The 26,137-nt window shown below is 35.8% G+C and overlaps 2 protein-coding genes across 16 annotated transcripts; one reads left to right on the plus strand and one right to left on the minus strand.

Annotated features, from left to right (window-relative positions):
* The first annotated feature begins 257 nt into the window (after positions 1-257).
* LOC116159127 (RNA polymerase II-associated protein 3-like) lies at positions 258-2,033 on the plus strand. The gene is made up of 5 exons (XM_031472055.1): positions 258-445; positions 492-734; positions 785-912; positions 960-1,873; positions 1,920-2,033. Exons 1-5 carry the CDS (start codon positions 302-304, stop codon positions 1,997-1,999), a joined length of 1,509 nt encoding a protein of 502 aa, XP_031327915.1. The 5' UTR covers positions 258-301; the 3' UTR covers positions 2,000-2,033.
* Positions 2,034-2,706: 673 nt separating this feature from the next.
* LOC116159124 (protein disabled) lies at positions 2,707-25,750 on the minus strand. 15 transcript variants are annotated; one of them, XM_031472050.1, is made up of 16 exons: positions 25,607-25,737; positions 25,134-25,515; positions 24,808-25,022; positions 24,613-24,756; positions 24,417-24,560; positions 24,340-24,363; positions 18,681-18,902; positions 18,289-18,634; positions 17,907-17,992; positions 17,139-17,852; positions 8,538-9,561; positions 8,261-8,497; positions 7,905-8,208; positions 4,270-4,469; positions 3,979-4,221; positions 2,707-3,928 (listed from the first exon to the last, which is right to left on the minus strand). In XM_031472050.1, exons 2-16 carry the CDS (start codon positions 25,168-25,170, stop codon positions 2,982-2,984), a joined length of 4,887 nt encoding a protein of 1,628 aa, XP_031327910.1. In that variant the 5' UTR covers positions 25,171-25,515; positions 25,607-25,737; the 3' UTR covers positions 2,707-2,981. The 15 variants fall into 15 exon arrangements, with proteins under 15 accessions (XP_031327910.1, XP_031327909.1, XP_031327908.1 ...); XM_031472049.1 differs by having other exon boundaries at positions 18,283-18,634; XM_031472048.1 differs by having other exon boundaries at positions 17,139-17,581; positions 17,633-17,992; positions 18,283-18,634.
* Between the last annotated feature and the right edge of the window lie 387 nt (positions 25,751-26,137).

Below are 26,137 nucleotides of genomic sequence, written 5' to 3' on the forward strand. Positions count from 1 at the left end.
ATGAAATTTTGACTGTTCATTCATTATAGCGTCGAAATTAGGCTGAAAATAGTGGAAGAAATTCGCAAAACGCTCTCAAGGTGTTCCTCAGTCAATTTGTTCATAAATTTGTTTTTATGAAAATAAATGACTGATATTACCCGCGGGCCGGATTTGGCCCGCAGGCCGCTATTTCCCCATCCCTGTTACATTGTATCAAATCTAACATTTCAATTGGCGCACTCTGTATATCTCACTATGAAGTGAATGCCGTCAGATTGGTATCTTGTTTCCCCCCAGTTTATCAATCAAACTTTTGAAAATGATGGATCCCATAACACTGCAAAAGCAAATTCGCGATAACTCCACCGATTTAGCTAATTTTTGTTCGGATCTAAAGCAATGGGGAGAAGAAATGAAAAATAAGGACGAGGCTTTAAAATGCGACACCGCTCCAGATGATCAGGTATGATAACCTTAAAAAGTGTATGCCTACTTTCTGTAATATTCAGCTACTTGCTGCGAATAAATCCAAAACGAAAAAGATTGAGCTGCTCGAGTCTAATGCTGAAAAACCGAAAAAGAAAACGAAGAAACGAATCAAAGCTTCCGACTATGCAGCTTGGGAAAAGTTCGACGTAGATGCAGAATGTGCAAAATTAGATGTAAGCGAGAAAGATAACGATTTGGATGGAGACTTAACAGATGAATACGATGAGGATTCCCACGATCAGGCTGTATACGAAAAGGAAAAAGTTTGGTAGATTGTAGTTTTTGTTGATTTCATTTTAGTTTTATTTTTTAGGGTAATAACTTTGTTAAACATCATAAATGGGATCAAGCAATTTTGTGTTATACCAAAGCAATCGAATGCTATGCATATGATCCAATCTTCTACGCTAATCGTGCACTGTGCTATTTGAAAAAGGAAAAGTAAGTGTATATCTACAAGTGTAAGTATTATAAAGTGTTTATTGTAGTTATAAACTGGCAGAAACAGATTGTACCTCAGCATTGCGTTTGGATAAGTCTTATGTTAAAGCATATCAACGTCGAGCGGCTGCACGTGAGGCACTGAATCAGCTTACCGAAGCACACGATGATTTACTTAAAGTATTTGATTACGAACCAAATAATAAAGAATCAAAAACCGCTCTATCAAAGTTGGAGAAGAAACTCGAAAATGTTAATAAGAAACCTATAATCAAATTGTCAACTGATTTAAGACCAAAATCAAAATTTACTATTTCCCAGCAAAAGAAACATTCGTCTACAGTGGCCGGTGTCGAAAACACCTCCGCAGCTAACAAACCCACGACCGTACAGACATACTGGAGTGGTGAAGATGATATTGAGCTAATTGAAGCTATAAATAAACCTCCTCATCTCCGTTCAAAGAAACCTCTACGACGCATAACAATTCAAGATGTCGATGACGTTACTGACAAGGACACAAACTCCCCATTACCCTGGCCTCGTCCAGGCAACGATTCCACCTTAATAAAATGTGATGACTTAAAAGTAGTCGAGAGGAAACTTGCACAACCACATCAAGTTGAAACACAGAAAGCAAAGGTTGACGATAAAGTCTCAATTTCGAGTGAGTTCAATATGTCTGTTCCATTAACGTCAATTCAGTTTACCTCTGATTGGCGACAGTTAGAAAAATGCAAAGAATTACAATACCAGTATTTAAAACAGATTAATCCCGATAAGATTCCGTCGTTATTTAAAGAGTCTTTAGACTGCGACATTTTCAGTGGAATTATTCACACATTGGCGGAGATGTTTGTGGAGAATGGCGATAAATCTGTGTACTTGTACCTTTTAAAGCTGTCAGAAGTGAAACGTTTTTCGATGTTGTCAATGTTTATGGGAGATTCAGATAAAAAAGGTAGTAATATTGCAAGTGAAGATAAGTTAATTTTTTATTGTTTTAGATTTGATCAAGCTGGCCGAGTATATGAGAGCAACAGGTGTAGATAGAGCTAATCAATTAATGTCAAAATATGGTTTGTAAGTTCTTTTGTATACCTAATAAACATTTTCATTTATTTGAGCCTAATTTACTGTACATGGTGGTAGTAATCTTTGCATTTCTTTATAATTTTCTGTTTGTTTTTGAAATTGACTTGATAACCTCAATGCATAATCACGTATTTGATACTGTTAACATTTTATTTAACAGTAATGCTGATTTATTTTCCGTTTTGATTACATGATTTGTAATATTCATAAAAATTTTGATTATTCTTTTAATGTGGAAGTTATCGAATTGTTTGATGTATATACAGACTTGTTGTTTGTGGACTAACACTTTCTCCGTTAATGACAGTCACGGGGGTTGCAAAAACTACAACCAAATGAGTTATGACACTCAATACCGAGACTGACCTCTAAAATCAACTGTACACTCGGAAACTCCGGACAAGGGGCGCGTTATCTATGTCGAGGGCGAGATTCTGCTAATAGAAACTCTTCGGTTTAAAATTTATGTGTGATACATGAGTTGCGATTATACTAATCTCGTCTATTATTTGTCCAAAAGAAATTATCTACAAAAGGATTCAAATGTTTACTGTTTCCCATACAGAGACAGCAATACATATTTATCATTTATTAGGAAGTAAAATTAAATAACAATTATTTGCGGAACATTTTCCTTTCTTATAATAAATGACAATTGAAAATAAATAATTTACGTTCATAAAAAATTCCAAAAGAGAGATTTTAAAAATAGGTCGTGTGTTAGGATGTAATTTAAAATAAAAAAATGTATATAAATATATAACGTACTAGGTACATAAATAACAAATTACAATCGAGTATTAAGTTTTCCTACCTATCAGTAATAAATAACATTAAAAGATCCTAAATGCGTCAAAAATAGGTTCTTACAAAAGAAATAAACACTGGAATAATTAACGTGTATATACAACGGCTTTGCTTAATGCTGTAAAAACCTACTTTTCCCGCGGCATATCATTATAATGGAAAATTACCTATTTTCGACCTTCGAAGTCGAGCGCTTCAAATTTCTCAGTCCACTTTTGTTCAGGATTTCGAGATTTATCTACGTCCTCCAATTCGTGCATATTTCTACTGCAGAAAAACTCGTCATCAAATGGATCGCTTTCCCTAGCAAAAATATTGACAGATTCGGATTTTTTGAGGTTTGAGTCTATGTGAAAGCTGCTGGAAAGTCTATTTTTATTCAAGATTTTCTTTCTAATGGTATTTTTATCGAAATTATTTGTAGAAAAGGAATCATCTTCCTCATTTACGTCAATTTCTTCTTTAATACTCGATTTACTTAGATTTTTGTGAAGTTGCGCCTCGGATTTTTCAACAGGAGGCGAGAAATCATCTTCGAACGGCGACTTTTGAGTACTTCGTGAAGGCGAAATTCGTGTATCCTCCTCAAATTTTGTTTTTCGCGTGTCGTACCTCAATCGTGGTTTGGTTCTTTGAGTGTTTTCGAAAAGGTTTTGATGGCGTAAGCTTTTCGATGGTTTCGAAGCCACTGAAGATTCAGGTTCGGAAGTTTCAAAGTCGTTTTCAAACGTAAATCTAGGACTTATATTAGCAGATACGGGACTTTCAGTCTCTGAAGGTGTAAAATTATTTTCAAATGTAGCCTTTCGCACAAAGGTGTGCAATGGATCAGTCTTAGAAATCTCTTTGGTTTTTTTACGGTTGCCGACCATCACGAATCGTTTACTGCCCAGGTCGCCTTTCGAAGGTTCTAATTTTTTGGGAGGAAAATCGTGTGCAAACTCCATTTCTAAAGGAGATTTTTGGTGCAAATACTGTTTTGTACGATAAGGTCCCCTCAGAGTCAAATTGGGATCAATTTTATGCCGAGGTTGAGATTCTGCGAATTGAGAGTCTCGGCTTTTCGACCTTCTGCCCGTCTTGTATCGACGATCGCGCTCGCTATCACTCCCTCCTTAGGAGAAATGTAACTGTTACATCATCACGAGATATTCAAATGCTTACCTGTGCCCGTATAGTATGGGCCGATACGAGATTTAGTCTCACCTGTCTTCCGGTCCATTTCCGACGCACTACTTGGCCTCTTCCAGTTCCTTTTGCTGGCCATAAGATAACGCGAATGCGATTCCTCCGGATCGTTTGCGTAATCCTCTTCCCAGGGCGACTCTTTGGATTCCCGCGCATAGTACCTTTCTTCGTGCTTACGATCTCTCCACCTAGTTCCACTGTAGCGTGCCACAGAGGGATCTAATAATAACTAAGTTAACAAAAAAACATGTGAAAGCACGAGAGTACCTCCTAAGTCTTGTTCCCAATCTGGACAACACCACCGGTCCCTATCATTCTCCCTTTTTCTACGGTACCTTCTAGTTTCATTCCAATCTTCGGACCACCTTTCAGTATCCCTCTCTCTCATTCCTCCTGTATGACGATCCTTATCCACTTCCCTATGTCGTTCGGGCCAATGATATCGACCAGAGTGCTCCTCGTCATATCTTTGAAATAAATACTGTATGAAAATATGAAAATAAAATTGCAACAATGCTCATTGTTGATTGGGTAAAGTGGCTATACGGATATTATTTTTTAAATCGTTTTGTTATAATGCGTACCGGTAGATGTCTCCACTGTAATCTGTCAAATTGTGAATGTAGAATGTGAAACACTGTTTCAAACTAAAGGCGAATATTGACATAAGAACAGTAATCATTTTAAGTGTGTTATGCCCATTTGCAACGACAAATTTAAGCGAAGTTTAGCTTAAGCGTAGCTTAAAATTCATGGCAACCAATGTCGCAATAATCGTTGCCATGATCACACAAGCCATCTGTATCCAAAACCTACCTCCACCACCACACCGAAAGAGTTTTATTCAACAATCGCTCCACTTCAATTTCCACTTACAAACCTCAAACTCAATCACAACCATACTACATTACTAGAAACAAGCACCAATATAAACACTGAAACAAAACAGCACCCGGCATCCCGACCTATACTTCATTCATTATAAGAAGGTAGTAGATGGCGCTGGGTTTGAAGATAAGCACACACAGGAAAAATATAAAACGGACCCAAATTATTGTAAAGTAGAAATATCTAGCACTGCAAACACGAATCAATCTTTGACATTAACAGTTAATGACACTTCAATAGTTTAGATGCCAACAGAAACTATCAGCTTGCAAAATTCGCTACTCGTTTTATGTTTCAGCGTAATACTGACTTGTGTTTTAACCAATCACACTGAAGGTCAAATCTTCCCTATGTTTTTTACCGCTACCTTCTTAAAATGGATACAGTATAGGAACTCCTGATTCACTTACACATTTGGTCCATTCCTTCCCCTTTGAGAGATCGGGAAAAGCCTTTTCATCCTACGCCTGTGTACCCCAGTGGTAGGGAATTTTCGGATTTTCTCGAACGCGTCAGATTAAAGTAAGGTGGGCTGACAAGGTGTTGAAAAGTGTGCATTTCAATAACCTGATGATTTGAGCGTAACGAAAGGGAATGGGAAGGTCACAAACTTGCACAAAAATAAACGCTACTTTGACATTCTCGAGTGCATTGGAATTTTTTTTATTCGGAAGGAAATTATTAGAAGCAATGTAATCTGCCGATCTCCACACGCCAAAGTAGACCAAATCGTCAATAAAATGCGTTCAACAGTTGAAGAACGTCAGTTGACTGAGATCATGGTACTCTGTTATCCTCCTCTGTTAGTTAGTCTCTGAATGTACCTTTGTATTTTGTTTGTAATATTTTTTTTTCCAATGACGACCGTAAGTGTACCCACAGGGATAACGGTATAATAAATATTATTATTATTAGTATTATTATCATAGACGGCCGTGCCATAAATTATACGTGCAATGCTCTAAATGTCTGATGCAAACCGGCAGATTAACATACCTCCAATATTAGAGGCATATACACTATCAATATCTAACGCGCTCAATCCTACACGAATCTCTGCTGGAAAACATACACGTCAGCAGAGCAGATACCACACCGACAACCTCCAGCTCGCACACATCCAGAAAGAGAAACATCCCCTTTTTTTAATATGTACGATCACCGACAAAAGTAATGATCATCGGAAGGAAGCTTCCTGCCACTTAGGCAACCAACCATACACTATCTAAAACGGCAACGTTGAAGTGCAAGTTTTCCTGCGGGGATTCGTGTGGAATGGGTCGCACGGGGTCGCGCATTTTCGTTTCGGTGTTTCTTCGTCACTACTTCGATGAAAATGTCCGGGAATATCTCAATAATTCGTGACGTCGAGCAATTTAAATAACCCACTATAGGTACCAATTTTTTCCAATAAAAAATATGTAGGTAGGTATGTGGTGCTCATCGACCGGGAAAAAATATTTTCTTATAGAATGTGGCCTGTAGAATCCATAATTTCAAACAGTTCCAAGAATGGGCTACTAGTTCAACAGTTACAGCCCTTTGAATTTTCTTTCGAAATTGATTTCTAGTCTATAACTTTTGATTGAGAAGTCTAATCGAAAAAGTACGAATTGTTTTGGATTCTACGCACCAAAATTAATAAGAAAAAGTGTCCCGAGAAATTTTGGTGCAGTCGATTTTTGGTATACACTGCCTTTTTTTTGCCCCGAAAAAAAATTGTCTCAGATCGACCCGAAAAAAACATTTTCTTATAGAATGTGGCCTGTAGAATCCATAATTTCAAACAGATCCAAGATTGGGCTACTGGATCAAAAGTTACAGCCCTTTGAATTTTCTTTCGAAATTGATTTCTAGTCTATAACTTTTGATTGGGAAGTCTAATCGAAAAAGTACGATTTCTTTTGGATTCTACGGCCCAAAATTAATAAGAAAAAGTGTTTTCCCGAGAAATTTTGGTACAGTCGATTTTTGGTAAAAAAGGAAGGTTATACACAGCCTTTTTTTTGCCCCGAAAAAAAAATTGTCTCAGATCGGCCCGAAAAAAACATTTTCTTATAGAATGTGGCCTGTAGAATCCATAATTTCACACAGTTCCAAGATTGGGCTACTGGATCAAAAGTTACAGCCCTTTGAATTTTCTTTCGAATTGATTTCTAGTCTATAACTTTTGATTGAGAAGTCTAATCGAAAAAGTACGAATTGTTTTGGATTCTACGCACCAAAATTAATAAGAAAAAGTGTTTTCCCTAGAAATTTTGGTGCCTAGTGCAATAAACTATAAACTGTAATTAAGTGCGTAAGAGGAGATAGAGTGATCACTTTAACGGCAAGGGTACTGGGTAATGAAACAAATCATTGTGTAGTGCAATGACCTCAATCATTTTTAATAAAAATGGAACGTGGGGCACGAAATAAAATGTCAAAACAAAATACAATATTGTTTCCATGGAAACGACGAGATAACCAAGGAAGGGAGAACCTAAACTTGCTATTTTGGGAGTCTAAATGAAATATCTGGCTTCCGCTATAAAATAAAGTTGTATTATACTCGACGATAAAGGGAAACTAACCATCTCGTGAAAGTTAATTCAATCCATGGTTAAAACATCCCATTATCGTGTTGTATAATAAATAACTACATAATGTATCTCTTAGTTTACGTTCGGGTTTTTGGAATTTAAAAGGTGGCAACCCTAGTAAATTCCGAACTGAAGAGGACACTGTTCTGAACAACTGCCATCGTGTAATATGTATGTCTCGACAGCACCATGAATCCTTCAACGAGCTCTGGTTGTAAATAACATGTAAGTCAAAAGCACTGTTTGTAATAATTAATGTGCAATGTGCAGTCAAGTTATAGTAAATGTTTGTTGAACCTACATATTTTAGAATTTGTTCAGGCTGATATTGATGTTTTTCCATTACCGTTACCGGATAGGATTGGATTGGTAAAGTCATAGGTTAGTAATTAAAACAAATGTATAGCAGCATTAAATAATGAAATTTCATACTCATAATCATCCTCCTCATCCCAACTGTCGGCATGCCTTCGATCTCTCGTTCTATCAAATGAGTGCTGCTGTCGCGAATGTCTAGACGACCAAGTTTCTCTATGATCGCGAAGATCACGCCTTCTCGGCTCCTCCTCCCATGGGCTCGCGTCCCTAGAACTGGAGGAATGTCCGCCGGCCGCTTGGCCGCCTTCGCCTGTGTGAGTCCATGCCATTTGACGTCGCCGTCTTGGAGGTCTCTCATAGTAATCGCCTTCTTCCTCATAACTATCAGTCGAACGTCGATTAGTTGGAATGTACTGAACTAAAGAAGTTAAATGTAGGTTATTATTTAGTAAAAATTTAGAGGAATGAACCTTCAGGTTCAGCTGAAGTATCCCACCAACCTTCCTGTTCCCGTCTATGACAGGCCCAACGCTCGGCGCCGCTGCCCGAATCCGTACGATGCCTCCACTCCGGCGGGGATCCATTTCCGAACTCTTTCGAATCACTAGACCAAGGCGAAACGCCCTCTTCGCTATGCTTATCTCTACTCACTTGTTGGGATAAGTTCGGTTGATCAAAAATTGCCCAACTTTCACCTAAAGGTAATTCTATTCAACACTACACGAATTAAATGCTTCGTAATTTTACCAGTTGCATCTGTTGTATTCTTGACAACTTCTGATGTACTGCCTGTGTTGTCGATCTCAGGTGAGCTACCGCTGACAACATCCGACAGAGATCCAGATGTTAACCTATTTGTCTGTATCAAGTCATTAACCGCCCCAGGAATGGGGCTCTTGATCTTAACAGGTGACTTCACTGCTGCTACGCCTACTGCACTTTCTTGCTTACTTTCCACATTATACTCGATTACAGCATCTTTTGACACCTCATCGTGCTCGGTAAGAATTCGCTCACTATTAATGATATTCGTTTCATTTTTTAATTTTGTATCATCATCAACTTTAGTATCTTGGACTTCGGCTTCGTTCAAAGTATTTTCGTCAACGCTTTCCTCCTCCTGGAGAGTTTCCTTAATTTCAGTGTCTGCAATTTCTCGTAACGCCGCATATCGATCGGTTTTACAGTCTCCCCCTTCGTTAATTATATTGACATCTAAATTGCTGAGCTTCTCTTCTTTTTTTCTTTCCTCAATATGTTCTTCCGGTTCGGTATCAATTTTTGTCTGCTTAATCTCTTCCTCTAACAACTCGCGGAAAACTGCGTACTTATCGTGAGGCTCATCGTTAAAATTATTGAAGTTAGAGAAATCGGCTTTAAAATCGCTAAACGACGGCGCCGTATTATTTGCATCCTGGGCTTTATTTTTAAGAAAATTAGAAATGTACTCGGTCAGTTGTACCAGTGTCATATTACTTAATTGACTAGCGGCAATATTTAGTTTAGCTGCCACTTCGTTTAAACCGCTGACAGTTAGTTGACTGAGAGTTATATCTAAACCTTCTACCGGGGCGGCATTCTGATCGGCGGTAGGTGCGACTATATTAGGTTTTGATTCTAAAAGCGACGCTACGGTTACATTTTCCTGTGCGGCCTGAGTTTTTTTGATACTTCTTTGTGGAGGAGGTAATAAAATTGGACCCGTATTATTTTCAGGCTCCTTAGCCTGATTTGGATATGATATGGGAGTTAAGTAGTCCTCTTCACTTGACTGCAAATAGAAACGTTCGATATTTTACTGCGTCATAAAGAAGTAATATAAGTGACCTTATAAACATTTCTTGGAAATTTTAACCATAGATGCTTCTAGTAAAGAAAAACATAAGAGCATTTAGTTATGGGTTTTCGGGAAGTACTGATCAATGTATGGAAAATGCGCTCAAGTTACTCGCGCAAACATAAGCGACCTCCAAGCAAGATGGTCGAGAATTAGAGCAGTCTATAGACGCCCATTTTCAATTGTATAGTGGTTAATTAAGGGGTGTACACTACCCCACATATTCCTATTCTAACTTTTACATCAGAAGTGGGATGTACCAAAATAATTAAATAGCCACAGACACAATAAAATTGAAAGAAAAATGTATCATAGAAATTTATTTGCGCCGCGACAGTGCCAAGTCGTCCAAAAATAAGATTATCTGTAATGTGGAGTTCGATGCATCTCTCAATTACAGAGTGACCCGCACAATGCTTTTTAGAGGTGCCCCTACAGTACCCCTCGGATATTTACGTAAGGATATTCCCATCTCTGTCACAAATGAAAAATTCCTACCACAGCCCAGGTTCGAATACCCGACTTCCAGCGATGTAGCCCAACACTTTACCACTGAACCACACAGTCGGTGTGCAGAAACATTTTTAGGAGAAACAAACCATTGCTATCAAAAGACATTGAAAGCCATGTACCTATTGAAATTTCATTTGTCATACAAATCAGCCTACTTTGATTTTTTCCTCAGCATCCAATACTCTTGAACATTTGAAACAAAAATCAAAGTAGGCTGATTTGTATGACAATTGAAAGTCTTCATAACTTTTAATTCTAAACAATTTTTGTTTAATACAGTTTTATTACATCTGTTAAAATAAATACAGTTTATTCCTGACTAATTTTTAGAACTCGCCAAAAAAAACCCTTAAGTATATTAATTGATTTGGCTCATTTTTTTAAATATCATAGTTTGATACTAACCAGGAGCCACAGAACATGAAGATCCAGCTCTAAAAAAAATTGTCATATACACGTTATGTGTACTCAATCCGTGGACACACTGTATGTATGTAGATATGTATGAAAACATCATGTTTTATTATGGCTCCATAAGACACCTTTATTACACCAGGGGTTTGCGCGGCCTACGCATAATCAACTTCGTATACGACATCCAAGCAAGACAGTCCAGGATTAGAGCAGTCTATCGAGTTATTGTTACTGTGCAAAAGGGGTAGGTATACATTAGCCCTCTTCCTCCTATCCTAACTTTTACAGATAGTTAGGAGATACTATATTAGGCAACCATAACCAAAGAAACCAACAACCAACACCACAATCATTGATAGTTTTTGAAGAATGTAATGTCATATTATAAAAATGTTAAATGTGTTTTCATGTTAGATAGTAAAATATAACAATGGCATATATAACACCACTTGCTGGGTTACAAGGCATGGTTGAGTAGATAATTGACTGGGACACAGAGGGCCCCGGTTTGAATCTGAGTTTGGGCGGGATTTTTTCTTTAACAGTATGTGGATTCGTTTACTAAATCAGCCTTGGCTGAAATGCCCATTCAAAAATAAAGGAAAGAAAGTACAAATAAATATTTAATTTTCTTCAACTTTGAAGAAATTAGATAAAAAAATATGAAGTAACAATATCCTTGTTTCAAAATCGTCATTTTTCTGGAACCCCTACATTGAATACAGTTCCGAATTCCTAAAAATGTACACAACTAAAGTTTTAAACAATTTTATAAGGTTTAATAATAATAATCTTTATTCCGTCAATTTGTTAGAGTATGGAATGCGAATGCGAATCAACAGATTTTTCTTACAGCTACAACGCAGCATTTCCGAGATTTATGTGATCCAACAAAAAGGGGTATGACATCAGGACTTTTAGTATATTTATGTCTCCACCCCTTTAAACAAGATTCCAAAATGAAACCTGTCTTCAATTTCTGCACTCTAAATCTCCTGCATATGGCGACAGGCCTAGCTGTTGTGTTGAAAAAACCGCTTTTGTCAGGGGGTCATTAGAAAAAGTGGAAGAGTAAGTAACCTAGATGTTTTACTCTCTTTTGGGACTATTCGGCGACGCAGTAGGAGATCTCGCGATGTGAGATATTGATATGCATCAAATTCATCGCCTTGAAGTATATTTACATGCAAAATTGTGTGATTAGCTTCTAATTATGACACCTTTTCCCTCCTGAGGACGTAAGTGAGGGTTACTTTTTTTATTTTATAGCAGATGTTAAATTGACATTTTAATAGGTTTGGATAGGTAGGGTAAGTCGCTTTTTAACCATAAGGGTAGATCAAGTGAAACAGATAATTGTGCATTCTGCCATCTGTCATTCTTATTTCAAATGGGAAGCCGAGCATGAAATAAAAAGAAGTTCAGAACATATTACAATGCTGTTTTTATGGAAGCGACCGCGAACGCAGAACCTAAGCTTGCTTTTTTTGACGTCTAAATTAAATTCAGAATTTTCAGATGCTTTACAATGATTTATATGGCTTCTGCTATAAAATAAAGTTTTGTATTATACACGACGATAAAGGTAAACTAATCATTTCGTAAAAGTTAATTCATTCAATGGTTAAAATATCCCTTTAAAGTCTTGTATAATAAATAACAATTATTTTATTATTTGGGAAAATGTATACACATTTTATTTCCAAAGTAGGTAGAGTATGGTGGGTGGTCTTAGGACCTTCAAAGAAAAAGGACTCCACCCTTCTGGTAATTTGTATTTTTACTAAAAAGCCATAATCCCAGACTCTGCAAGGGATAACCCATAATAAAAGTTGAATAACAGGAATGTGTTTCGACAGCAAAGGTGCCACCATCAGTAGACAACTCTCTTCAGTTGCTTTTTAGTCACTGTGGTTTGGCGGTTTTGTTTCAGCTTGACATTGTTTCACAATTTTTAAAAGATGAGACAGTACAGGGTGGGCCAATATAGATTGTTATGGACACTATTGTAAGTAAAGTAAAGTAAAGTAAATTTTATTTCCCACATATACACATTAATGAATCTATAAAATACCATATTAACTAAACTGAACTAATAAAAATTATAGAATAACCTCTTAGCAAACGTCATGTGTGTATCCGAGCCCTGTACAGGCGTAGGGAAAGTACTCGCAGTTGAATTTTATTGATGGTTATAAAATTGGTTGAGATTATAGAAAGCTGTTTGATATAAAAAATTTTTAAGTTTTTTTGTAAAAAGTCTTAGTGTTGAAGCGTTTGTGACGGAAGGTGGAAGTTTCTGGAATATTTTTATACCAGTGTATAAAGGACCGTTTTGGCTGAAAGCATGTTTGTATTTGGGTAGAATAATGTTTGTTTTCTTTCGAGTATCGTAGTTATGATCTTAGTCTTCATGTTTGTCTAAAAACTGTAAATTTCTATAAATGTGTTGTGTGACTCTTAAGATATAAAGATTGGTCATTGTTAAAATTTTTGCATCAACAAATTTTTGTTTACAAGAGTCGCGTTTGTTCATGTTGTACATGATTCTTAATGCTCGTTTCTGGGTTTTGAAAATTGTATCGGAATCCACAGAGTTTCCCCAAAATTCAATCCCGTAAGCCATTAGACTTTCAAAGTAGGCGTGGTAAATCGCTTTACAAGTTTGAGTATTTACCAAGTTTTTGACTTGGCTTAAGGCGTCTGTCTAAGTTACGCCACAGATAAAATACCCAACAGATTGCCAACCAAATGCAGTGTTACTAAATACAACCATAATGCAAATGCGAACTACGGGTTGCCTATAGGTCCCCAATTTCCAGTGAAAAATATAATTTTTTATTAAAGATTTTTATGAAACATGATACCGCTTTTTGCCACAAGAGGACTCACACTGAAATTTCAGTATCGGTATCTGTAGTCAACACTACACAAAATATGGTATGTAAACGTACTAAATTCCAATGATTCATGAACAGGGCTCTCTGATTGAGCGAAACGAAACACCGCCTCGTTTGTTTTTTTGTTTACAAGGCATACTCAAAGTTAATTTTTTAAGGTCTTCAAAATAATTTATCATTAAAAATATATTAAATTGGATGGTCCATAAATGCTGCATAACCCTCCCAAAAAATTTAAAAAAAAGCAACAAACAATAATACATTACATATTCCAACTATAAAAGATTTTCTTTATTAAAATAACGTCTAAATTATCTTCCGTCTAACGCAATTGCCGAATCATGTTTCAACTGGGCAATATTGCCGTAATCTGCGAGCTCCATCCAACAACCGCGCCGCACTCCGCGAACACCTGTGCTATCAACACCAATTTAAATTCTAAAGACTTATCACAGAAAAATTGTTCAATTGATCTGTTGACTTATTTAAAGCAAAGCAGCCGACTTTAAATGGAAAATTCACCTTAGCTGCATTTAACGTCGAGCGCATCGCGAAAAATGGTATTGTATAAAATTACACGATTTTCTCACTTCTGCATGTTCCTGTTATCCAACACTTTATAAAGGCACTAAATAAATAAATTGCCAAACAAGGAGACAAACTAAATAAATAAATTGGTAAACCGACGAAAATGTTTAAAAATCTGAAAAGTTTTGTTATTAAATCGGTGGCGTATTTAACAGAAAATTACTTACGACTCCAAAAGTGCATAATTGCCAAACAAGGTGACAAACTAAATAAATAAATTGGTAAACCGACGAAATGTTTAAAAATCTGAAAAGTTTTGTTATTAAATCGGTAGCGTATTTAAAGAAAATTACTTACGACTCCAAAAGTGCATAATTGCCAAACAAGGTGACAAACTAAATAAATAAATTGGTAAACCGACGAAAATGTTTAAAAATCTGAAAAGTTTTGTTATTAAATCGGTGGCGTATTTAAAGAAAATTACTTACGACTCCAAAAGTGCATAATTGCCAAACAAGGTGACAAACTAAATAAATAAATTGGTAAACCGACGAAAATGTTTAAAAATCTGAAAAGTTTTGTTATTAAATCGGTGGCGTATTTAACAGAAAATTACTTACGACTCCAAAAGTGCATAATTGCCAAACAAGGTGACAAACTAAATAAATAAATTGGTAAACCGACGAAAATGTTTAAAAATCTGAAAAGTTTTGTTATTAAATCGGTAGCGTATTTAACAGAAAATTACTTACGACTCCAAAAGTCGATCCCGATTCGTAAAAAAAATTCGAATCATGTGTTACGTGCAACCTGCAACTCTAATTTAAAATTTCAGTAATGTGCTGGAAGGTCGAATGATCTGACTTTGTTCCCCTAAATCGAAAGAAAAACGCGATACGCTTGGTTCCGTTTCTTCTTTCGAATTGTAAAAATAAATATGAATGTTAATTAATCAAATTTATATTATTGTATTATATTATTGTGATACTATACTTTTATTTGTATCTACACATGAAAGAAAAAACAATTCATATCATCCCAATAGATTCGCGGCATTTGTGGTATTTTCATTAAGTTTAAGATAATGTTTTTGCAAAACCGACTACTATCTCACGTATAAAAGAAATTCACAAGAAAAGCGGGACAAACTTTTTGATCGTAAGTATTCATTTTCGACGGTTTTCGAAAAGGCAATAAATGCAAGCCCAACAAAATTATTTACTTCTGTCACAGATAAAAATCTGTGCTTCTGATGTGGTTTATCTATTTACTGCGTATCTTTGCACGGTTATCAAGAAAATTTGCGATCCGATTACACAGATTAAACGTGTGCACGTGCTCGCCTCCATACGCTCCCCTATAAATGGCCGATTGCGCCAGCCGTCAAATTGACTCAAATTTTAAATTTAAGACTTAAATACAGGTTAAAATCTATAGCAACCATCTTTGATAATGGCACAGCTTACAATTATTAATAATGGTCGCCACACAATTTAAACTGAAATCTAAATCTTTACATAAATTTGATAGTTTAGTTAAGTACTTACCTCAAAATTATAATAGCTTTGACACTACAACAAATTAATGTAAGACAAGTCACTGTACACATAAATCACACACAATGCAATCACAAACGCAAACACCTATAAATTATAGTTTTATAGACTAAAAGACACGGTTTCGCGGGGTGAGTTTTTTTAAAGTGACATCTACAGAAAAACGCTTGTAACTCATTCTTTTCATGACCACCATAAAGATTCGTAAAATGGATGTTCATACTAATACTCAGTAGATGGCGCGTTTAAGTATACCAGGATCTTTAACTTAAGTATATTTTAAGTATATTTATGTTACCCATAAAATGTATTGTGGTTAGCAATCTGTTGGGTATTTTATCTGTGGTTACGCAAATATAAACAGAATTTCGATACCTTAAACAAGTTGGCCATTAGGAGGCGTTTGTGGAATTTAGTCAATAACCCATTTTATTATTGAAGACAATTGATTTTTAAAACGACTTCCTCAAACCAGTGTTTGACAATTTGCAAATTAAATAAAAAAGGCACATAGTATATTGCTATGTGCAATATGTCACTAAACCTCCGACAAGCACCTGTCCAGCTAGCTCAATTAAACACAGGTACTAACAAAGTCTTTTAGACGAAATGATTATAATCATATATCATATAAAAGCAGCATACATTCCGGACTATCATTGCGAAGGTTACCCTGTATGTTGAATTTCAATTATTTTTGGCGTTAAATACGGTTATAATTTGAGATTGGACACAAGTTCGAGCATGATCAAATTTGAAATCTGTTTTGATTTGTATCAAAATTAATGATGTTTAATTTTGTTTAAATAATCGGTTTGTTTGTTTTAATTTGTATTTGCAAATTTAAATTACGTGTTTAAAAGATTACGTTCAATGATCTGTAATTAATTACGTGAAATGTTTTGTTAAGGTTTATCTCATGTTATCTCCGGCCCTTGCGATAAGAAGTGTTATTGCTGCCTGAGCTAATTAGTTTCAAGATACACACGTGCTATAAGACGGGTAAAGTGGGTGTTTCAGTCCAATTAAGCGGAAGTGTGGATTACGTTTACGAAGAAGTTTAGTCGGACTGTTGTGTCTATCAAGCGTTTATCGCTTATTCGAGGCGCTGCCCAGTACCAGTTAAATAGAGTAATCATCAGTAATTACAACGAACCCAGTGTTGTCTCAATCGAATATTAAGAGCAAGTGAAATTCCAAAAGCAACATCAATTGGTTTTCGGTGTTTATGCTTCAGTTAAAAACAACTGACCGGATTTTTACTTTAAGGTAATCAAGATTTTTTAAATTAATTGTTTCAATCGATCGCTTGCTGCGTGGTATTTCCACTTTTGCTCCGAGTCATATTTTACTTTCAGCTTAATTGATTGATTTTGTTTTATCTGTAAATGTGTTTAATGAATCCTAAATTATGAGATAGATAAGAATTCTCATGCTAAATTTTTCTGTTGGTACCTGGGTTTGGTAAGGTGGTTAAAAGAATTCTAATTATTTCTTTTAAAAGATATTGCTAGTACCTGTACTTAAAGGTGCTTGTGGATAGTTTAGTGACCGTTAGTAGCATTAACTTTAATTTAAGTTAAACAGAAAGAATACATACCCAGCCTTGCTGAAGATTAAACTGCTTCTTCGGCCTTTGAGGAGGAGTTGAAAATTCTGTGTTTAATTTTACCTTCCGCGCGGGTGCGGGCAGCGGAGGACTCTTATCAAATTTTTTTGATTCGACACTTCCGTTACCCGTTTCGTAATTGTCCATGTAGTCATAATGCGATTCTTCCGAATACGGAGGACGTGGTGGAGGTTTTATACAGAGATCACCCGGCTGCTTCTTGGGAGGTAAAGGTGGCGGTTTGATTTGCACAAAGTTGACTGCAGGTCTCGGAGGAGGTTCGGGGGCGCATTCCGATTCCGATGACATATCCAGGCTACGGTTCTCATGAATTTGCAAAATTTTCCCAGATAGATTGTCGTCGAAGGTATTTTGTTTGTTGAATTGTACACCGCGCATTGTACCGATAACTAGCGACATCTGTTTTTCAAGTGCTGCAACCTTGTTTGGTGATTTAGACAATTTGGAATTGAGCACCGATATACTTTCGTTGTGGTATGATGGAAATTTAAATTGTTCCGTGAAGTCTACCGGCTTCACTTCTTTATTGAAAACTGCGCCAAAGTTTTCACTTTCGAAAGGATCTTGCCTAGAAAACTCTGTGTCTGCGAAAGGGTCTGTTTTGTCAAAGGGATCTTCGGCAAATGGATCGGATGTCAATGTACCATTAGCGCTTGTTGTTGTTAACCTTGGCGTCGTTGATAACTGTTCAAAATTGGCATTAAATAATTTCGTGTCTTGCGGCTGTTTCTCACTAACCAGATCATTGAGCACTTTTTTGGGTGGATTCTTTAACTCTTGGAAAAAGTCTTTCTTATCAATATATGGCTTGATTTTTCCAGTGCCTAAGAACAAGTGCGAATTAGTATCGAGGCACTTATAGGACGAGAGTAAATTATAATAAATCATATAATACATGTGTGTTCTGTTTGGTAATCCATGTGAATGTTTGCTGGTCCCCTAACCTTCTACTGCCTTAGTATTCAGACTGTTAACAAAAAGTGTAAAACGTCATTTTTAAGCTTGCGGTCCAAAAGCAGTAGAATTAGATTTAAATGAGTACAGTCGATAACAACAGCAGATATGGAGCGCATTTCTAAAAATGATCAAACAAAAAAAAAGAAAAGGTACGTACTCCTACCTAGAGGGTCCAGTTCAGTAAACACATCAAACTGTGACAAAATTTCTTGCTTCGCCAGTTCATGTTGCAGTTCTTTAGATGGTTCGGGGACTAACGAAAGTTCATCAAATACTTTATCAATAGCAATGGGTGTAAACCAGTCTCCGCTTAGCGGTTCGTCATGACAACTACTTAATTCGTGAGTAAAATTAAAGTTACGTTCGGAATTAAACACCGAATCTGCCGCATTACTGCCTTCTATACTGCCACCAGTCCGTGGCGTTTTTGGACTGAACACACTACTACTCTCTGAGGTACGACTCGACCGCTCCCTTGTAGAAGGCGGCGGCGGTAATATCGGCTTAGGCTGCAAAATTGAGATTATTTTGAGTTGCAACTACAAATATTATTACCGGGTAGGACGTAAAACTATCACCGAAAGGATCATCTTTCCCACCAAACGGATCAGAGGGCGTGATACGCTCCATTTGCGTTATCCCCTGCTGCAAACTGCTCAACTCTAACTCTAGATCAACAAGGTCTGCCACAGCAGGCGTGTCTACCTTTGAATCCGAACTAGTGGTCCCTGATTTTGCATCTGATGCTGGCTTGTTCGAAGTATCTTGTATGAGGCCCTTGAAAAATATTATCGATTCAAAACATTGTAATGCATAAGCACAACACGCATCAGATTCAATGTTCAATTTTTATTAAATCAGTATTTAATAATACAGTAATGCCCCCAAACCATGCAGGTGCCATTGAAGGAATTCAATTCTAAATATTTAGTTTTTAAAATACACAAGAGAAGCACTTTTTAATAGATTCAACATACCGCCGTTAGAACATTGACGAATCGAAGATAGTATTATTACCACTTGTTCATAAAGGAGTAGACTGTCCGTGCTAAACTTTTATGTGCCGAATTGGCTATCAAGTGGTGTGATGTATGTACAAGGTGTAACAATTTCCTTTGTTATCTAATATTTTTTACTCGTTTCTGTGTTAGAAACAACAGTAACTGTTCTTTTTTACATGGCATGTATAGACATCATCTTCATCAAAAACAGCATTTACTATAGGCCAGTAAATGACCGTTTTGGCGTATAATTTTTCGCGCCTCGACGACTTGAAAAGTTGGATTTAGGGTCCTCTTACCCTCTACTTGAAAGGTGAACATATTTATTTTTATTTATTTACTTGAGTCCAGGGTTGCTTTTACTTGGGGGGTGAATACCACTCCTTCTCGGGAGGGGGGGGGGCGGGATACGTTCAAAGTAAGTTCGGAAATTGATAAATTGAGTAATTTTAAGCAACTTTTGTTCTATAGAGTTTTTTCAATAGTATTCGAGTTATTTGCGAGTGAAAATGTTCATTTCTCAACAAAAAAAACACGTTTTCAGACGGTTTTTCGCAAATAACTCTAAAAGTAAGTATTGTATCGAAAAAAGTATTCTTAGCAAAAATATAGCTCATAAAAAAAACAAACAAAATGGTCTATCTATGAAGTCTGTAGACGCAGTAGAAGCAAAGTTGTAGCTCATGAAAAGTAGGTTCTCATTAGTCAAATTCCAAATCGAGTACTTCAACGTGAAATAACCAAAAAATGAAGCACTTTTCGGGGAAAACTTTTTTAAAGTGTTTGAAAAAACCTTTCCTTTTGTTTTTAAGAAAAGTTCCTAGCATCAAAACTAAGTCAGTTACGCTCAAAATAAAGTTGGTCCTTTTTTTTGGTAAAAAAAATCGAGGAAATCACTCCCTAATTAGTACCCCAATTGTAATTAAGCGTTACCGCTTTACAGTTTCCTTTATTTATTTATTGTTTATATGATCTGTAAGTTTGACCGGTGCAAAGTTCTTATTTTTGAAAAAATGTAGTTTTGAAGTAAAACAAAAATTTTGAAATTTTGAAAAATTGCCTTTTTTTTCAAAATAACTTCAAAAGTATTAGTGATACGAAAAATTTACAAGAATAAAAAAATGTTCAAAGTATTGATGTTGCGCAATGTTGTCAGTGTGCGATATATCATGGTGCTAATGTGCTATAAAAGAAAAGATCTCAAATGAACTAAAAACGACCTCAAAAGGCATTGATCTGCAATATCCGACTTCATTGAAAAACATAATATTTTTTGAGCCATAACAACTTTTTTAGCACCGCCAGAAAGTTGAGAAAAATTTACCAAGCTTTTGTTAAAATTATTTTTTGATATCTTTGAAAATAAATGGACGCCAACGTATTCTCGAAAATGACATTTTTCGGTTTTTTGGTCATAACTTTGCTATTTGTAGACCTACAAGACTTTTTGGAAGGGAAAATTAATCACCATTTTGTATAAATTTGTCTCAAACGGCTTTGTATCTCCTACGGTTTCCGAGTCCCCATAATGAAAACAAAATTTACTCTGTAATTTTTTTAATAAATACGTTTGTAGTACCAGCACTTTTTTATTTTTAATCTGGATGGGGGGGGGGGGGGGGGGGGGGGGGGGGGGGGCGTGACTAATTTTAGTTTTATGACAGGGGGCGCCACGGAAATAAGTTTGAAAACCACTGACTTAAATAAACTTGCCCAAAATGTAATTGAAAAAACGATTAAATCCAAAGGTAGGTAGTAAAAGAGCATTAAGCACATTGTTGGTAAGGTTAACATATCAGCATTTCCTACATACTAACATCATTGGCATATGTTAAAGATACTAAATCTGTGATATAATCAAATAATTCCAAATCTTGTTCCTAACCTCCAATTTTTGGAAAATGAGATTAACTAATTAAAATGTTAAATTGTATCTTAAATTTACTTTTTACGTATTTCCGGGATTTGTCGATGACGAGATAGAAAAGCACCATTATAAAATAACAACAGCCGTAATTTGTAAATTATTCTGTGTTTACATTCAGAAAGTGCATTTTTTTGAATTTGTAATCTTTGGGTGTTATTTGGCTACTTTTTCATAAAGAAAGTCATATCATTAGATTTGATTTTTTTATTTTTTTAGGAGTTTGGATAATAGTGTCAAAACTAGTCCCCTGGCGGAGAAGGACTCAACTAAATTAAATATATTTTGGTTGATTCTTGTTACCCAAGGAATCAATGCTTTTTATTGTCAGGAAGAGTTCATGAAAAACTGTTATGCGATGTAATATGTAAAATTGTACTTTGTTATCCTCCTCTGTTAGTTAGTCTCTGAATGTACCTTTGTATTTTGTTTGTAATATTTTTTTTCTAATGACGACCGTAAGTGTGCCCACACGGATAACGGTATAGTCAAAATTATTATTATTATCAACTCTTTTCAACGATACCAATTGTGTTACAATCGGTCGAACGGTTAAGAAGTTAAAGCAGGTTATTGCAAAAACTGGTTCTCTTTAAAAGCCTGAAAAAAGAATGTTTAGTTTATTATGCGAAATTTAAACAAAATGCAATTTTAAAATTTAAGATGGCAGTTACGCCCTCTGGTGGTCATTTTTAGAACTTGAAAATATTTTCCAGCGATTCTTCATAACCTGTTTACCCAATAATTTTTTTTACCGCTAAGTCATACGACAAACGGTTCTCGAGATATGGCCGAGGAACAGTCTTATTGGGTCACCCGGTACTTTATCGAAAAACTAAAATTTTTATTGACCTTCGCTAAATGTATCGTTTAAAAATTTCAAATGGCACCCCGCTAAACAAATTATACCTCTGGGTGGCCAAAACTACAAATTTTCCACTGATATAAACACATCCACATTTCAAAAAACATTTTCAAAACGCTGATTAAGAAACAATCATACACGGCCGACACTGTACTGTTAACTGTGAGAATTGAACATCTTTTGTTTTATCATGGCACACTTGGGTTCGGAAAAGAACTTTTATTTTACAAATTGACGTTTCGACTTGGGTTTTTTCTGAAATTTTCTTATGGAATGCGTGGTTTTGTTTATCAGTGGAAAATCTGAAGTTTTGGCTACCCAGAGGTATAATTTGTTTAGGGGGGGGGGGGGGTACCATTTGAAATGTTTAAAAATATGACATTTAGTGGTCAATCAAAAATTATATTTTTTTTTAGTTCGTCTAAAAAAATTTCGAAAAACTGTCAAATTTGGACGAAAAATTGTTAACAGCGAAATCGTTAAAGTTAGGGATGTAACATGTTGCATAAAATATGGGGTGTCCCATTTAAAAAAAGTATGATACGCCACTGGAATACAGCACGCCCCTGGTGATCAAAAATATTTTATAGCGTTTTCGATTGGTAAAACTCGTGCTGCACGAGTGTTGCACGAGAAACTGAAGAAATCCTTTGAAAATTGCTCTCAATGGAACATAAATATTTGCAAATATTTGTTGTCATTTGTCCACAACCTCATTATAGATTTAGATAATCGACAAATCTCTATTCTAAAAAATGAATGAAATGATTTCAGTATTATTTATGATAAACGATAAGGAGTACAAATTTGAAATTCCTGTAAAAGACCAATTTTTGGCGTTCAGTTTAATGACTAAGTGCAACTTTTTGTAAAGTAGAAGTTATGGCTAGTTCATCAACTTCGCTATCGCTAGATGACGACAAAAAACTCTCCAACGCAAGAAACAAATTCAAATTGTCGCACATGTTTGTTTTGAAAATTTGTGAACTAGCAGCTGCACGAGCTCTCGGACCTCGTGCGTCGAAATTTGCACTGAGTGCGTAATTGTTGCATCACATTTGCCAATTTGCCTCTTTTCAACCCGAGTTTCAACCATACCAAATTTCTTAAAATCGGTCAAACGGTTAAGAAGTTAAAGCAGGTTATTGCAAAAACAATTGAACGCCCCACGCCATCTTTGTTTTTGAAATAACTGAATTTTTGTTTTTACGAAAATGATAGATATACTGGTTCTCTTTAAAAATGTGAACAAAATTATTTTAGTTTATTTGCGAAGTTTAAAGAAAATGCAATTTTAAAATTGAAGATGGCGGTTACGCCCTCTGTTGGTCATTCTTAGAACTTGAAGATATTTTCCAGCGATTCTTCATGACCGATTTATCCAATAATTTTTTTTACCCTTAAGTCATATGACGAACGGTTCTCGAGATGTGGCCGAGGAGCAGTCTTATTGGGTCACGCGGTCCATAAAAAAATGATGTGATTGTGGAAGAGGTCTTAACCTGTGCCTTAGTCCAAAAATTAGCGGCCTTCGCGATTTAGTTTCTCTCAAAAAAAATTTATTTAAGAAAAGTGTCAAATTTTGACGAAAAAAGGTTATAACAGCGAAATCGTTAAAGTTAGGGGTATAACATGTTTTCAAGTAATCTCCAAATCAGTAATAAAAAGGGGTGTTCTATTTAACAAAATGCAAGTTTGATATGCCACTGGAATACAGCATGCCCCTGGTGATCAAAAATATGTTAGAAACATGGCGGCGATAATTGTGTACAATTTTGCTCTAAGACTTTTTTCAGTATCTTTTATGGTAAAGGAGTTATGATCCGAAGGATCTTAGGTGCTACACCCTGTATGATGAATTCTGATCTACTATAATCTATATGCATTGCGTGAATGGCATATACATCTCGGGTCCACTTTGCAGATTTATAGATATTATTAATATAAAAAAGAAACTCATTTTTTCTAGTGTCTAAGACGGTTCTCCAAATCATTGATATATCTCTAAAAGTTACGAAAACTTAAAAGACACAAAACATTTCAAAAAATGCAAAAAAACACAGGGCGTTCGATTTTTAAAATCATGTTGACAACAATGCATTCATAGAACGCTGGCCTAAATAAAAAACGTTTGCACTGTTGAATTGGTCTCTTTAGCACTCTCCCTCCTCTGCTTGATCTAAGAGAAAACAGGCTGCTTAAAATGTACCGTATAAACATGAGGGCATTAGTGTATTATTTTGCTAATTAAAATCACAAACCATTGTGTACATACATAGATGTACCAGAAGGTGTACCCAAACTGCTTATTTTTAGCAAGCAGAGACACAAATAAGGATGAATGATTGGACATGCAATGTGGAAAAAGAATTTCGAATTCAATAACAGCGATATTCTGTCTACAAGTTATAAACAAATGTGTACCTTATTAAGTCCACCAAATTGTATCTGAGAAATCAAATAAAATTGAAAAAGTGCTACACACGAACGAATAACCTTACCTTCGTAGCACTAGTAATGGTGGTATCTGAGAAAATCGATGATGATCCGTAACGATTCTTATCTAAATGCTGCTTGGCAAGCTCAATTTCCTTTTTCTTCAATGCGAAAACCACTTGAAACAGGTCTCGCATTGCGATCACGACCTGAAGAGCGTTATTTTTATTATACACTTCCCTCACTGGCACATCATATCACCTGACTCGCCGCTTTATCTGTTTTAATTCCGAAAAATCGATGGCCAGTATCGGGTGATCCGAAAATGTAACCGAACGCTCTAGAGTCGGTCATATCCTGCGCAATGAAGGAAATTTTGTGCACAGGATGATGATAAAGGGAATCCTGCAATTTCAAGATTTTTAACATTATGAATAACAACATGGGGTGACTTACGCCAGTCTTCTCGTCTCGTAAGCGCAGTCCATCGATAGCAATATTGATAGTAATACGTTGTTTATGCTCTCCGGCTGCTCTTATGGCCATTTTCAAATCGGATAACGCCTCCTGGCACATCCTGTCGCCGCGAGCTTCAGACACTTCTAAGATTCCGATCAGTTTCGCTTTAAAGCTCACCCCTTCTCCCAAAAAGCGAGACGTTTCATTCTTATCTAAGTGAAAAGAAAAGCTAATTCAATACACAAAAATCACACATTCAATGAATGACGATTAGAAACATGCAGATACTTGCGAGAATTAAAATCATGCCCGAAAATACTCACATTTTAATGGGCTTGTTTTCTTTCTTAACGTTTGCATTATTAACAAATTTTATGTACAAAAACCACTAATATTTATTGCAAAAACCGTTTTAACCATCTGGCAATTTGTAATCACACGATTTTACACAAAACACAGTGACACACTCCATTGTACGTTTTACTATTAAAATAAAACAGAAGGTTCACATATTCAGTGAAATAAATTGTTTAGTCCATGTGGTTGAAATTTGTTATTTGAATTAATTCTTTGTATTGATTAGGGAATCCATTGATCTACTCTTCGAGGGTGTAGGTACCGAAGGGGTAAGTTGCACATGCTCAGACTCCAAATTTGAGTATTGATTACCTCTAAATATTTTTAAATAAATTCGTGTGGTCATTACTAAAAATATTGCATTATGCCCCATTAATAGATTGGTTTTTTTAAAAATTAACTTAAACAAATTAAAGAACGAGAAAATAAAATTAAATACCATTAGAAGACGACATTTTTCGTACGTTGAGCTCATTTCTAATTAAGTTATTATTTTATTAAGATAATAACGTTCTTTATTGAATAATTTTTTCTTCATATTCGATTCGGTTTTATAACCTTGAAAATAAAAACAACAATCCAAAAATGCAACTTGTGGTTTATTTATAAAAGTTGGCAGCGGCGCAACAGGTTCCTAAAGTTGGGTTTACACGAGACGCGATAATGGACACGCCACACTGAACATTAAAATCACAACCCTTATGAGGTAGCGTAGTAGATTTGGTGATTTAGCGAATTGGAGATTACTGCTATTGATCAAGGACGGTCACGAGGTCTAAGAACCGTGAGGAGAAAGCCCATTAGCTAAATACCCAAAAGATGGTTTATGTTAATTATTTGTGAGAATTCGGCAAGTTCGTGCATGCGCAGCATTGACAAAAGGGAAATCGCGGTAGTCTGAATTAGGCTTTTGTCACAGTAGATGCGTCTTCGCACGAATATGTACGTATATAACAGGTTGGTTTAGGTA

The sequence above is a fragment of the Photinus pyralis genome, unplaced genomic scaffold (genome assembly GCF_008802855.1).
Source record: "Photinus pyralis isolate 1611_PpyrPB1 unplaced genomic scaffold, Ppyr1.3 Ppyr1.4_LG1, whole genome shotgun sequence".
Classification (NCBI taxonomy): Eukaryota; Metazoa; Arthropoda; class Insecta; order Coleoptera; family Lampyridae; genus Photinus; species Photinus pyralis.

Excerpts from the sequence above, each read along its gene's own strand:
- LOC116159124 (XM_031472039.1), bottom strand. The coding sequence starts at position 25,170 with ATGCAAACGTTAAGAAAGAAAACAAGCCCATTAAAAT. Across the intron at positions 18,635-18,680 it reads ATAGTTTTACGTCCTACCCG|CCTAAGCCGATATTACCGCC; the intron begins GTAATAATATTT and ends TCAATTTTGCAG. Across the intron at positions 4,222-4,269 it reads TTGGGAACAAGACTTAGGAG|ATCCCTCTGTGGCACGCTAC; the intron begins GTACTCTCGTGC and ends AGTTATTATTAG.
- LOC116159127 (XM_031472055.1), top strand. The coding sequence starts at position 302 with ATGATGGATCCCATAACACTGCAAAAGCAAATTCGCGATAACTCCACC. Across the intron at positions 913-959 it reads TGCTATTTGAAAAAGGAAAA|TTATAAACTGGCAGAAACAG; the intron begins GTAAGTGTATAT and ends TGTTTATTGTAG. Across the intron at positions 1,874-1,919 it reads GGGAGATTCAGATAAAAAAG|ATTTGATCAAGCTGGCCGAG; the intron begins GTAGTAATATTG and ends TTATTGTTTTAG.